At 44.4% G+C, this 12983-nt stretch overlaps 2 protein-coding genes across 2 annotated transcripts; one reads left to right on the top strand and one right to left on the bottom strand.

Moving 5' to 3' along the window:
* Positions 1-3611: 3611 nt before the first annotated feature.
* LOC123143127 (F-box/LRR-repeat protein At3g26922) lies at positions 3612-6357 on the top strand. The gene is made up of 5 exons (XM_044561960.1): positions 3612-3917; positions 4104-4231; positions 4352-5197; positions 5287-5436; positions 5597-6357. Exons 2-5 carry the CDS (start codon positions 4112-4114, stop codon positions 5909-5911), a joined length of 1431 nt encoding a protein of 476 aa, XP_044417895.1. The 5' UTR covers positions 3612-3917; positions 4104-4111; the 3' UTR covers positions 5912-6357.
* A 157-nt stretch (positions 6358-6514) lies between these two features.
* Positions 6515-8803, bottom strand: LOC123140817 (uncharacterized). The gene is made up of 3 exons (XM_044560097.1): positions 8283-8803; positions 7171-7550; positions 6515-7068 (listed from the first exon to the last, which is right to left on the bottom strand). Exons 1-3 carry the CDS (start codon positions 8725-8727, stop codon positions 6892-6894), a joined length of 1002 nt encoding a protein of 333 aa, XP_044416032.1. The 5' UTR covers positions 8728-8803; the 3' UTR covers positions 6515-6891.
* Between the last annotated feature and the right edge of the window lie 4180 nt (positions 8804-12983).

Raw genomic sequence — 12983 nt, forward strand, 5'->3', positions numbered from 1 at the left:
CGAGCGGTACTACGCTCCAAGGAGCGGTACTACCGCTAGGGCGGTAGTAGCCCTTTGAAACACAATAGCGAGGAGGCAAAAAAGCCAGAAGAACCGTTAGAGCGGTAGTACCGCTTGACCTCACAGTACTACCGCTAGGGGTAGCGGTACTACTGCTAAGGGTAGCGGTAGTACTGCTTGCGAGCGGTACTAAAAAATTACATCCGTGCCTACCACCGCTGGACTTGTGGCGAGTTTTTGGTCCCGAGCGGAAGTAGCCATGGAAGTAGCCGCAATAGTACTGCTCCAAGCGGTAGTACCGCTCCCAAGAGCGGTAGTAAAAAATTACATCCGCTCCTGTCCGTGGTAGTACCGCTGCAGCCTTTTCAGAACACCAAAACTGACACAGCTTCTGCAAACGGACTCCGAATTCGATGAAACCAAGTTTGTTGGAAAACTAGCGACAAGGGCTAACACAATCTTGATAGAAATACCAATAAGAAGCAAATGAGAAAAGGCCCAAAAGAAAATGGTGAGAACCCTTCCTCGGATAAGACCGGTAAAACCTCCAACATCGAAAACATCATAGAAGACGCATGCAAACTCCGTTTTCGATGAACTCAAGCTTGTCATCAAAATGACCATAAGCTCTAAGACTCACAAAGAGAACCAAACAAGAACCAAGAAACATGATGCAAGGATGCAATGGTTTGAGCTCTCGACGAACGATACGATCAAGCTACTCACTTGAGAGCCCCCCTTGATAGTACGGCTATCGATCCTATAACCCGGTCTCCCAACTACCACCATGAGACCGGTAAAATAGAAAACCTATCAAGGGAAAACCTTTGCCTTGCACATGGTCCACTTGAGCTAGATGATGACGATCTTGACTCCCTCAAGTTGGACCACCTTTCTTGATTGCGTTGACTCGATGAAGACTAGATGATTACTCCCCCATAGTCCACTATGGGTGAGCCACTCTTTGGCACATCTTCACAAGTCCATTGTCACCACAATGGACGGCAAGTTTCAAGCACTTGATCTCTTCGTGATGCTCCACTTGAACTTGCACACGGCAATCTTGATGACGATCACCACTTGATGTCATCCTCTCCATGGGTTGAGTGATATATTCCTCTTGACGCAAGCCCATGAACACGTACCTAACCCCACATAGAACTCTCACATAGACCATGGGTTAGTACAGAAAGCACAATGGACAATGCTTACCATACCATGGGATCACTTGATCCCTCTCGGTACATCTTCTACGCTTTGTGAGTTGATCAACTTGATTCACTCTTGACTTAGTCTTGATCAACCTAGAATCTTTCCAACTCTCTTCATTTGGATGATGTCTTGAAGGTAAACATGAATGATCACACAATCTTCTTCTTCAAGACATGCTTGCAATAAGCTCAACTCTCACATGACCAATCTTTGGATAATTTCTTAATAGCACCTTGGCCAACACAAACTCTCCTTGAAACCAACACATGTACTCCAAGAAAAGCCTATGGACAAAACCTTCAAATATAACTCAAGGCAACCATTAGTCCATAGATATTGTCGTCAATTACCAAAACCAAACATGGGGGCACCACATGTTCTTTCAGAGGGTCTTCTTCCCCAATGGTTCTTATCCGTTGAGCTTGTGTTTGCCGCCCATTGTTGATCTTCTTTGAGTTTGCTATCTCTCAATCCCTCCAATGATTATTGCTAGTTTTTGAGGAAAATAGAGAGGAGATCTAGATTCACATTTTCACCAATCACTTTCTCCTCTATGTGAGGGGAACCCCTTGGATCTAGATCTTGGAGTTCTTTGTGTTCTCTTCTTCGCTCTTCCTCTCATATTCCTCCCTATCATTAGTTGATTTGGTGGGATTTGAGAGAGAATGACTCGGGCACTCTGTGTGCCCTTGCCATTGCATTTCGTGCATCGGTTTGAGTTCTCCATAATGATACGTGGAAGCAAAGTTTGAGTAGCTTATTACTATTGGGTGCTTTGTAACCTAGAGCTTGTTCCTCTTGTGTGCTTGGGCGTCCTAGCCGGTTGGTGGTGTCTTGGAGCTCAATCATTATGGTGTAAAGCTCTGGGCAAGCGTCGAGGTCTCCAATTAAGTTGTGAAGATTGCCCCAAGCAATTTGTACGGGTACCGATGACCGCCCCCAAGGGATGCCAATTGTACAGGTTCGGTGACCGCCCTCAAGGGTCCCTTAGTGAAAATCACGTTATCTTGCATTGTGTGAGGGCATGAGGAGATTACGATGGCCCTAGTGCCTTTTTTGGGAGCATTGTGTCTCCACACAGCTCCAAATCATACTATCATGTAGTGTTTTATCTTACTTAGCATAAGTTGTCGGTGCCTTTTTGTTGTTGTTGTTGTTGTTGTTGTTGTTGTTGTTGAATAGAATGATAACCCATCACCAATTACTGACTTGGCAAATTGGCAATCCATCAAACACTTCAGCCTCAAACATGTCTTTTCGCATCATTTGCTTAGCCAGGTAGATTCTGCAAGGCATCCAAGCTTCTGCCTATTCTTTCTTCTATCCAGACAAGTCTCCTCTAAAGTTTTAACACACTAGCATGAATAACCCTAATATCAACTTCCGCAAGCTTGGCAAATGAGTGTATCAACAGGTAATAATCAACATGTCCAGCATAAACAAGACGACCAGTCATTGCCTTCCTTCTATAGTGAAGGTAACCATCTACGTTAAAACTTCCGCGAGCTTCTAGAGTCAAACATCATTTTTCTCCGTGTTAATGTTCCCGCAATACCTCTACACAAGTTATTAGGTTTGCGGGGCTTATATTATCATGCTATTTACACATAATTTACTAGAGTACATTTCTAAAACGTGTGCATGTGCTAATTAGTCTCTTACTTTTATTTCTTTATGATAGCATGTATTAGTAGCCCAAAACCCTTTTTAGTCTAAATATTAGTACAAAGCAACATATTAAAAAGGTGTTTTGTCTTCAACTCAAAAAACATATAACTATTGGATGGATTGGTTGGTGTGATAAGCCTGTTACTGGACAACTAAAATTTAGTTCTTGGCACCAGTGATGAATAGGGTTTAGAAATGTCGCCTGCACAATCACGGCGACCTAGAAAACCGCACTTACATCGCTTCCCGCACGATCACGATCCAACGATGGACGGAGTGTTGCGGAAATGATGTGGTCCGACATTTAGAAAAGTCGTGTCAGTTTTGCTAAAGCACGTCTAGATATGCTTGAAGTGTCGCACGTCTAAGTTCTATGTTATTGATTTATGCGGATATTCATACGGAATTTTGTCTTTTTTATTACTCCCTCTGTTCATTTTTGTAAGACGTTTTAGACATTTAAGACAGAACATAAAACAGTTCAATTTCGGCTGTCTTAAACGATTTATAAAATTGGTCAGAGGGGGTATGTTTGATTGAGTCATTTAGATGTGCAATAACTAGATCATACAAAAATCGTATTGTTTAATCAAGGGATTTAGTAGAACTTTTATGTTTTTTTTAGCAAATCCAGAACTTTTTTTTAGAAACAGCAAATCTATCTAGAACATTAAAGCAGAGAGAGGAATTTCGGGAACACTTTCGGCTTCCTGAACGGAGCCGGAGCCGGACTCGGCCTGCACTGCATTGCACAGCCCAAAATAAAAGCGCTGGGAAATCAACCCTTTTCTTTGTCAAGACTGAAAGAAAAAATCAATCCTTTTTCCTCCGTTGCCTGCCTCCGCCGGAGCCAGAGGGGAAAACCGGAAAAGTCCACCCACCACCCGCCTGGCTCGTCGCCGACCGGCCGCCATTCCTGCTCCAGCGCGCCCCTCGCCGCCAGAAATTCCGGTCCGACCCCCGAATTAAGCCGCCGCCTCAGATCTGTCAGTCAGCCAATTATTCCGACGGCGGCGAGTTGAGCGGGGAATAAACAGGTCAGTCAGTTTGCCTCTGCTTCCAACCCTATTTGCGATTATGCCTCCTCTGTTTTGCTTCTTGTGGGGAATAGAGACGCCGAAAATTGAGTTTACACATGCTACTGTACTTGTCTTGACTGAACTTTCATAACTCATGCTCACCATCCTCTTGTTTCTCTGATGTCACAATGTTTTTGGCTCCAGCCGTTGCGATGGGCAACTATCTGACAAGCACAGGAACCAAACCAGAGGAACATGTCCATGTTAAACCAGCGACCAGATCCACCAATGGCAAGGGTAGGCCAGACATTAAACTTCAAGACCTTCCAGAGGTAGCATGTTAAGATTGCACACCCTTTTGGTTTAACTTTAAGTTATGTTTTTATTTAACTTTTATTTAAGGGCAAATAAGTTGATTCACTGAGCTGAAGTGTTTTTTGGTGTTGTTGAAGGATGTCTTATGCTCAATTTTATCAAAACTGCCTGCAAAAGAGGTTGTTCGGACCAGCGTCTTGGCGAGCGAGTGGAGGTCTTTGTGGACAGCTTGCCCCAAACTAAGTTTCAACGGTGCCCACACGCACGGGGTGAAACAGCATGCCCAGGTGTTCGTCGACCGTGTTAACGCGGTTTTGCGGAAGCACCGTGGCAAGTTAGTCGAAGGTCTCGAGGTTAAATTTATGTTTGAGAGCAAGCTAGTTCATCACCTCGACAATTGGATTAGGTTTGCTATATCGTCCGGGACAAAGAAGCTAGCTTTTGATTTGGCACCCTCATCCAATCTCCTGAGACCTGGCTATCACTACACGTTCCCATTCCATCTCCTAGACAAGGAAAGCCTATCCTGCCTACACTTTCTGCAACTTAGCTTTGTATGCTTCAAACCTCCTTCCCACTTCGCCGGTCTTCCAAACCTAAGAAAGCTCGATCTCTATTTACTGAAAGGCACCACTAGGCAGGATCTCGAGAATATCCTGGGCAACTGCTGTAAACTCGAGTGCCTGAGCCTAGTCAGATGCCACCTGAACGATGAGCTGAGAGTCGTTCAGCCGTTGTCGCACTTGCACTACTTGAAGGTTGTTTACTGTGAAATAACCAAGATAGAGTTCCACGCTGCAAGTCTCTCCACCTTTGTGTACGATGGAACATACATACCTATTGCTCTCCGTCACGCTTCCAAACTGGAAAATGCAAAAATTTCGTTCCGCGGTGCAGTTTTTCAGCATGCTGTCGCGTCACTCCTCAGCGGGCTTCCAGATGTACAAAACCTGACGCTGGATGTTTTAATTCTACGGCTAGAGGTATTTCATTCCAACAATATTCAAGTAAGGATTTAGCTTGTGCAAGTCATTTCTGTAGTAATAATAATAACCTCTGCTTTATCTTTCAGACCCGATGGGCGTTAAATAGTCCTCGCGTGTTTTCTCAGCTCAGGCATGTGCAGATAATGTTGATGATATCTTACGAAGATCATGATAAAATTCTCTACATAGTTTCGTTTCTAAGGGTTGCTCCGCTCATTGAAAGGCTGGAAGTACATGTGAGTAATATTCCCGAACGTTCCTCTTTTGCCATCTTTTATTTTCATCCTGCATGTGGGTGGTAACCGTTGCATGCATTTTGAACGGTATTTTGTTCAAACATTGTTTCTCTCTGCTGAATTCGATACTGATCTTGCCATCGTATATGTACTTTTGCAGTTTAATGGGACTTCTACCATGTGGTTTGCAAATGAGGGACCTTCCAGACGAGAGATCCCGCCATGTGAATACACGCATCTGAAGAATCTCCGTGTCTCAGGTTTCAGAGGGGCGAGAGGCCAAGTTGAATTCCTTATGCACATTGTGGAGAATGCCCCTGCGATACAGGTTGTGACTGTGGATACAACTCAAAGACTGACTGATGCTTGGGATCCAGATGAAGTAAAGCCAGAACTCAATAGTGATGCGCTTGATATGGTTAGAGGCCCTCTGCTCGACAGACTCCCAGTGGGTGCAAAGCTTCTTCTCTCTTAAGGCAGCAACAGATCAACAGGGGCGAAGCCATCGACCACCTGCTTGAGGCTAGGGGCAGAATTAATTGGTGTGCCTAGGGGGAGCGATTCCTTGCTGGACCGGTGAAGTTCTTGCAGAATCGTTTCGGTGACTTAGGGCGAATGGGCTTCTTGACAGGCTGGTGGAGCTCCAAAAACCCGCACAGGCCTAATTTCGGTCATCGAGCGGGTGGATGTTGTTAGATGAGTTGCTCTATATGATGATGTAGGTGCAGTTGGTTCGTTTATAGCACGATAACGTTTGTATTGTGTCCCTGTGCTGTACAAGTAGCGGATTTAATGTTGTTCTTTTGTACACCTTTTCAAGTGTTTGAATTGCCAATTTGGGGACAAATTTGCCAAGTGTGTGTGAGTGATTGAAACGTGTTAATATACATCAGTTGTGAAATTTATTGTTGTGTTTGCGGACGAATTGTTGAGAAAAAAATAAGATTTGTTGTATTCCAAACACGCATTTTGTCCGAGAAGAAATTCTTCCTTGGGGAAGAACCAACTCCAGGGTACACAAAAACTCAAGGAAGCAAAGAACCGAACAAGGATCAGGTGGTTTTGACTAACAAGCTTATATAACCAAAAAATCTTTTGCTGCAGGCAAGTTTATACATCCAGAATTAAGACCTGATAATATTTTGCTTGCACAAAATTTCTGAAGAACCAACAACTACACACATATCTCACAGTTTTTGATCACCACAGCCAACTCCACACGTTAGTAAAGGCAGTGGTATATCACTAGCATTGGCTCCTAGGTTTGCCAGGCTGTGCATCCACTAACTGGAATGCCATCAGATTACATTGTATCTCCATCCATCCCATAATATGAGATCGTTTTGCGAGCTAAAACAGCTTGCAAAACGATCTTATATTATGGGAAGGAGGAAGTATCACCCCAAGAATAGTATACATCTGTATGCATGTTTAACAGCAAGAAAATGTTGATCCCTATGCCCCTGAGCGCTTTGCCGCCATGTTGGAGCCATTCTTGATAAGATCAAGGGCAGCAGGCCCTCGCTGTTTGAGCATGTCATACAAGAGATTGGCCAGCGCGGCGCTCACGTCCGGGCCTATATCCAGCTGGACCCTCGCTCCTGCCTCCCAGAACCTCAATACTTCCTCAAGCTTCAAACATCAAGAAATGCAGCTTACGGTCAGTATGATGACATCAGTATCTCAGACCGATCAGCTGCAAGTTACCCAACTACGAACTGCGCTGCAAGTTACCTGGTCACATGATGTGATTAGCACCTTGGCAGCGGTGCCATCTTTCTTGCCTGGCTCTGGTTCTTCCCCCGGCTCCGCCTTAAGGTTGTTGCCGATCATACTCGTGCAGCGGCCTACCATTCGCCCAAGGGCCGATGCACCCTGCACGGTTGTTGCCACCTCGGCGAGGAAAGCACTGACCTTGTCGCAGGCCCAAGACAGCCAGATGAATGCAGCAGGACAACCCTGCTGGAGTCCTGTGGCTGGGGCGTAGCGCGCAACCTGTCGCAGGAAATCGCTGCTGTGTTGCAGCGGCGCGTGCCAGCTACCAACATAGCGACTAGATTCCTCGATGGCTTTCCCAGCCTTGAATACCGTGCTTGACCAAGACCTTGAGGTACCTGAACAGAAGCAAAAACCTTACTTGATGAATTCCGTACTCTTAACATGCTATTGAGTTGATTTTATATTTTTTTGACAGAGCAGTTAACGGCCATGGAAAACCTCAGAGGCTAAAATAATAGGCACATTAGCAGAGTTATTATTGGAACCAAAAAATCGACGAGTCCCGAACTCCTCATCGTTAATTTAATCAGCTAATAAATTACTTCAATTACCATCCAACCCACAACAACTGAAGGTGTTCTTTATTATATTTTCCTAAAGGAAATCTTATACCGTATATATTGTGTACTACAAGATTACATCCTCAATTCAAGCTCCCATTTCCCCAAATTCTTGAATCGAGCTATCAAGATTGATATCTGATTTAGGGAAATCCAATCGGATTGAGTTGAGATACTGAATCCGAGCTAGACTGGCAAGAACGAGTACATTGAGTGGGGAACATGACAGAACCGTCCCTCCTCCTAAGCACCTGCGCTCAGCAAAGCAACCCACAACACCCACAACAACTAACTAATGGTGTTCTTGGCTTTCCCCACTGCAACTAAAGGCTGGGTGGATTTCCCCCCATTGCGTCTTAAACCCTAGATATTACTATTATGTAGGGCTGACATGCTATCAAAATGTGAAATGCGATTTGGGGAAATCCAATCTCATAACATCCTAAATCCGAGCTATCGATTGGCAAGAACTAGAGCATAACGAGTGGGGAACAAGACAGGCCGTACCAGCTGGATTGGTACTGCTCGGGTCCTCCGCCTCCGGGACGTTGGTGGGGTCCTCCTCCACCGGGTTCCCGTCCTCCTTGGCGGCGCTCGTGGCCGCGTCGACGTTCTTGCCGTTGCTCTTGACATCTGCAGGCTCGGCGTCCGGGTCGTCGGTGGGCGCCTCCGACTGCAGCTTCTTGATGTTCTCCGCCTTGGTCGAGTCGACGAAGGCCCCCTCGTCCGCCTTGGTCGATTCGTCGCTGCGCTCCGCGTCGGCCGCTTGGACCCCATCCTCCCGCCGCTCTTCGACGACCTTGGCCTCCCCCGACGGCTCCTTCCCTGGGCCTCCGTTCACGGGCGACTGGATGCCGCGCTCCGGCGACATCGTCCTGGCGGCCTCCAAGGCGGGCGCATTCGCCGGCGGCTTCTCGCCGCTCCGCTCAGCCTCCGAGCCGGCGGCCGCCATGAGCTTCCTCTTGGTTGGGTTGGGTTGGGTTCGGTTCGGTTCGGTTCGACCGGCTGGTTGTTTGTTCCGATCGGGAAGGGAGACGTGTCGCCTGCCCGCCCGGGTTCCTATTTCAAGGACTGACATGCTTGATACGCCTATTTTACATCATGTTTTCCTACTAATATTTTACAATGTTTTAGATTTATATTTTATTTTATGATGTAATTCTAATGTATTTTCTATCTTAAAATGCAAGATACATTTGAAGAGGGAGATTGCCGGCAACTAGAATTCTGAGCCTGAAATGGCCACAACAGAGATAGCTATTCTCCATAGCTCCAAGCGACTTGAAAAATTTACGGAGCATTATTTTCAAATATATAAAAAAAACATACCGGAAGAAAGAAGTACCGAAGAAGACCCTCGGTGGGCACGCCTAGGTGCCTTGTGGGGCCCACAGAGGTCCACCGATGCCCATCTTCCTCTATATGAAGTCATTACCCTAGAAAATAATGAGAAAACTTTCGGGACGAAGCGATGCCAACTCAAGGCGGAACCTGAGCATGAGCACTTTTGCACTCCGACGGAGTGATTCCAACGGGGATACTTTCCTCCGGGAGGAGGAAATCAAAGCCATCATTATCACCAACGCTCCTCTCATCATGGGAGGAGTCATCTCCATCAACACCTTCACCAGCATCATCTCATCTCCAAACCCTTGTTCATCTCTTGTATTCAATCTTTTGTCTCAAAACCTCAGATTGGTACTTGTGGTTTGCTAGTAGTGTTGATTACATCATGTAGTTGATGCTAGTTGGTTTATTTGGTGAAACATTATATGTTCAGATTGTTAATCATATATTATTCTTCTCTGATCATGAACATAAACATGCTTTGTGAGTAGTCCCATTAGTTCTTGAGGACATGGGAGATGTCTTGTTATAAGTAATCATGTGAAGTTGGTTTTTGTTCAATGTTATGATGATGTGTTATGTTGTTGTTTCTCTAGTGGTGTCATGTGAACGTCGACTACATGACACATTACCATGCTTGGGCCTAGGGGCGGGTATTGTGGGATTAGTAAGTAAATGATGGGTTGTGAGAGTGACAGAAGGTTAAACCCTAATTTATGTGCTATTTCATAAGAGGATAATTTGGATCCATATGTTTCATACTATGGTTAGATTTATCTTAATTCTTCTTTCGTAGTTGCGGGTGCTTGCAAGAAAGGGTAATCATATAGCACTGGTCCACCCACATAAAAACTTACCAAATCAATGAATGAGAGTCAGTGAATTGTGGTGAAAGTCTAGACGAAATTTCCGTGTGTCCTCAAGAACGCTTTAATCACTATAAGGACTACTTTCGCCTTGTCCTTTGCAATAATAAGGATCGGGCCACCTTGTTGCACCTTATTACTTCTGTTACTTGTTACTTCCTGTGAATTGTCTTACTACCAAACTATCTATCATTACCGCTTTATAGCAATTGCAGAGAATACCTTACTGAAAACCGCTTACTGATTCCTTCTACTCCTCGTTGAATTCGACACTCTTACTTATTGAAAGTACATTGGTTGATCCCCTATACTTGTGGGTCATCAGCCATGCTTTTCGAGCCGAATCACACGAGATGCCCCAAAGAATATCTCTCCAAGTCGGACGAGCAAATCCCTTATCGGTCAACCATACCTCACGACATATGGATCTAGACTAGCTTGAATTCTATATTTATAATAACGACCCATTTACGAAGTAGCTTTTGATAGACCCTAAACAAGTTGGTCACCATCGCGAAATCATGTGTCAACCTCAGGTCTAGGATTCGTTATGTACGCTATATCGAGACTAACAAATGACCATATATTTCGCCGCATCTCTGAGGTGGATCTGTCCGGCTCAGTCACCTATACGAGGAGCCCAGACTCTCATCGAAAACATAGTAAAAAAATCGTCCTATATTCATTCATGATTGTACAACACATATTGTTAGAAATATGCCCTCCGTTATTATGTGTCTATGTTCATAATAAAGTTTATATTTCTGTATTATACTTACATTGATTCTTGAATATAACATTCAGGGGAAAATTCAATTCCTTGTGTGGAACATAAATACCAAATGGATCCCTCGCCATGCCTCTAGGACACTCATGTACTGATGATGACTAGATAATGCCCCGCGCGTTGCTGCGGGATAGTAGTGTGACAAAGAGCTTAAAGGAGAAGGCCACTTTCAGGGTAGAGTAAGAAAAAAAACTATAGAAGATGGCTTGCATAGAATGTAACAATGAAATCACCTTTCTCGGTATGATCAGTTTGTGACCAAACTTGTACATGGTCTTAGTATTTTATCGGATGATCAAAGGTAGTATTGCAAGGGGAAGACAATGTAAAGAAGACAATTCAAGCTGATGTGCTGCTAATACAAAAGTATTAGCAAATATTTTATTTCAGTAAATACACTAATCAGAGAATGGAAAGAAAGAAACAACGTGGCCATTTCGGGAATCAGACATAATATATGCGAAGGTACATCTACAATAATACAAATTGCTTGTCTGCACCTTGAATGATTTCCTCACTTTAATCTTTCTCAGGCACATGACTTCAATCAACTTACAGTATATCAAGCACCCAGACTGAGAATATGTGACAGTATGTGCTGAAAACAGTACAAAAGGAAGCGAAGATATAATTAGGGCCGGGATTGTAGGCTCTTTGTCCCCATAGCAACTGGATATGCAACAAAGGAATCAGCATGCGTTGTGAGGAGTATAGGTGGAGCATGCCGGCGTTGGCCAATCAAATGTCCTATCCGCGTTGACACGGCATGAAGACCTGCTCGTGTAGGACAGATATGTGAAGAAAACATGGCAAGAGATGAGGGAAGATGCACATGCACGAACTATTGTGTTGCATGATGCTTTGGTAGAGGGCAGGCCAGATGGTCCAGATCGAGAGCTTCATGGTATTGCCCCACGCTATCACGGAGCTAGCTCGGCGTTAGCAACGTCCTCAACAGTGGCGACGACGCCTCCTCATCCGACTAGGTTGACATGGTCGACGACATGCAGCACCTCGCTCTCTCGTCCGTCCCCATCATCTATGGCATCGACGTGGTCGACGGACGCATCAATGCGTTGATCTGCGTTCAGAGCAAGAGAATGCATGCGTAAGGGATCTTCCCAAATGAACATGAAGAATTGTAGTCTATCTTTCCAAAACTAGCACCGAAGAGAATGCATAAGGGATCTTCCCAAATGAACATGAAGAATTGCATAAGGGTTCTCAAAACATGAGATATGGAGTATATAGGAAGGACCGAAGAAGATGCAAGGAAGGGGAAGAGACGACTGTCGTGGTATTGGAAGGGGAAGGGAAGAATATGTCACAAAGAAGTTTGTTTGTGGCTGCACAACCCATATTGCGCGGGGTCTTGAGCATCTAATAATGGGTTGCATGTTGGCTGGAGTAATGGACTGCATACGGTTGTTGCTAGTTTGCAGGGCAACCAAAACTAGCACGGAACTGAAAGGGTTCACAAAAAAAATGGGAATCAGAAGGATTGGCCAAGTGGAGGGTTAGTGTTGATGTGGCTATAGGAGTATGGATGCTAATTTGGATAGGATGCATGCTTAGTTAAATAGGTTAGTGGAGATGAACTATTTAGGTATTATAGATTTGTTTTCCTCATCATGGTCATTGTTAAAGTAACAAGGATACCATCAATAATGAGAGCACATTGTTATTGGCACAATGATGTTGGATAGACCCAACTTATGAATTACCGTGAGTTAGAATCGTCATATTATGTTGTCAGTATTTTTCAGTATGATGTCAATTTTTACTTACGTCCTTAGAAAATGATAATATTGTATACCAACACACCGAATGGGTAGTTTCGGGTTGCCAAACATCACACCATAAGTGGATGACAATAAAAGTAATTTACGAGTATGCTGTAAAAGTATGTCTTGGCATCGATAAATCAAGATTAGGATTTTCTCCTCGAACAATGGTGGGATACTGTACCAGCCCACTCGATAGATAGATAGATATAGATATAGAGATAGAGATAGGATAGAGATAGAGATAGAAAGATATATGTTCTAGATATGCACAAATATCTCGAACAATTACTGCTAGATTCACCGTCTAGCTCAAAATCTTCTAGTGACGACCTTGCCTGTGGGTCGGTCCACTATTTCAGCATTTCCGAGTTAATTAAGGGTATACACAAAAACTGCGCGTGCACTACAATAATTTTGCTAT

This window comes from Triticum aestivum, chromosome 6D (genome assembly GCF_018294505.1).
Source record: "Triticum aestivum cultivar Chinese Spring chromosome 6D, IWGSC CS RefSeq v2.1, whole genome shotgun sequence".
NCBI classification, from domain to species: domain Eukaryota; kingdom Viridiplantae; phylum Streptophyta; class Magnoliopsida; order Poales; family Poaceae; genus Triticum; species Triticum aestivum.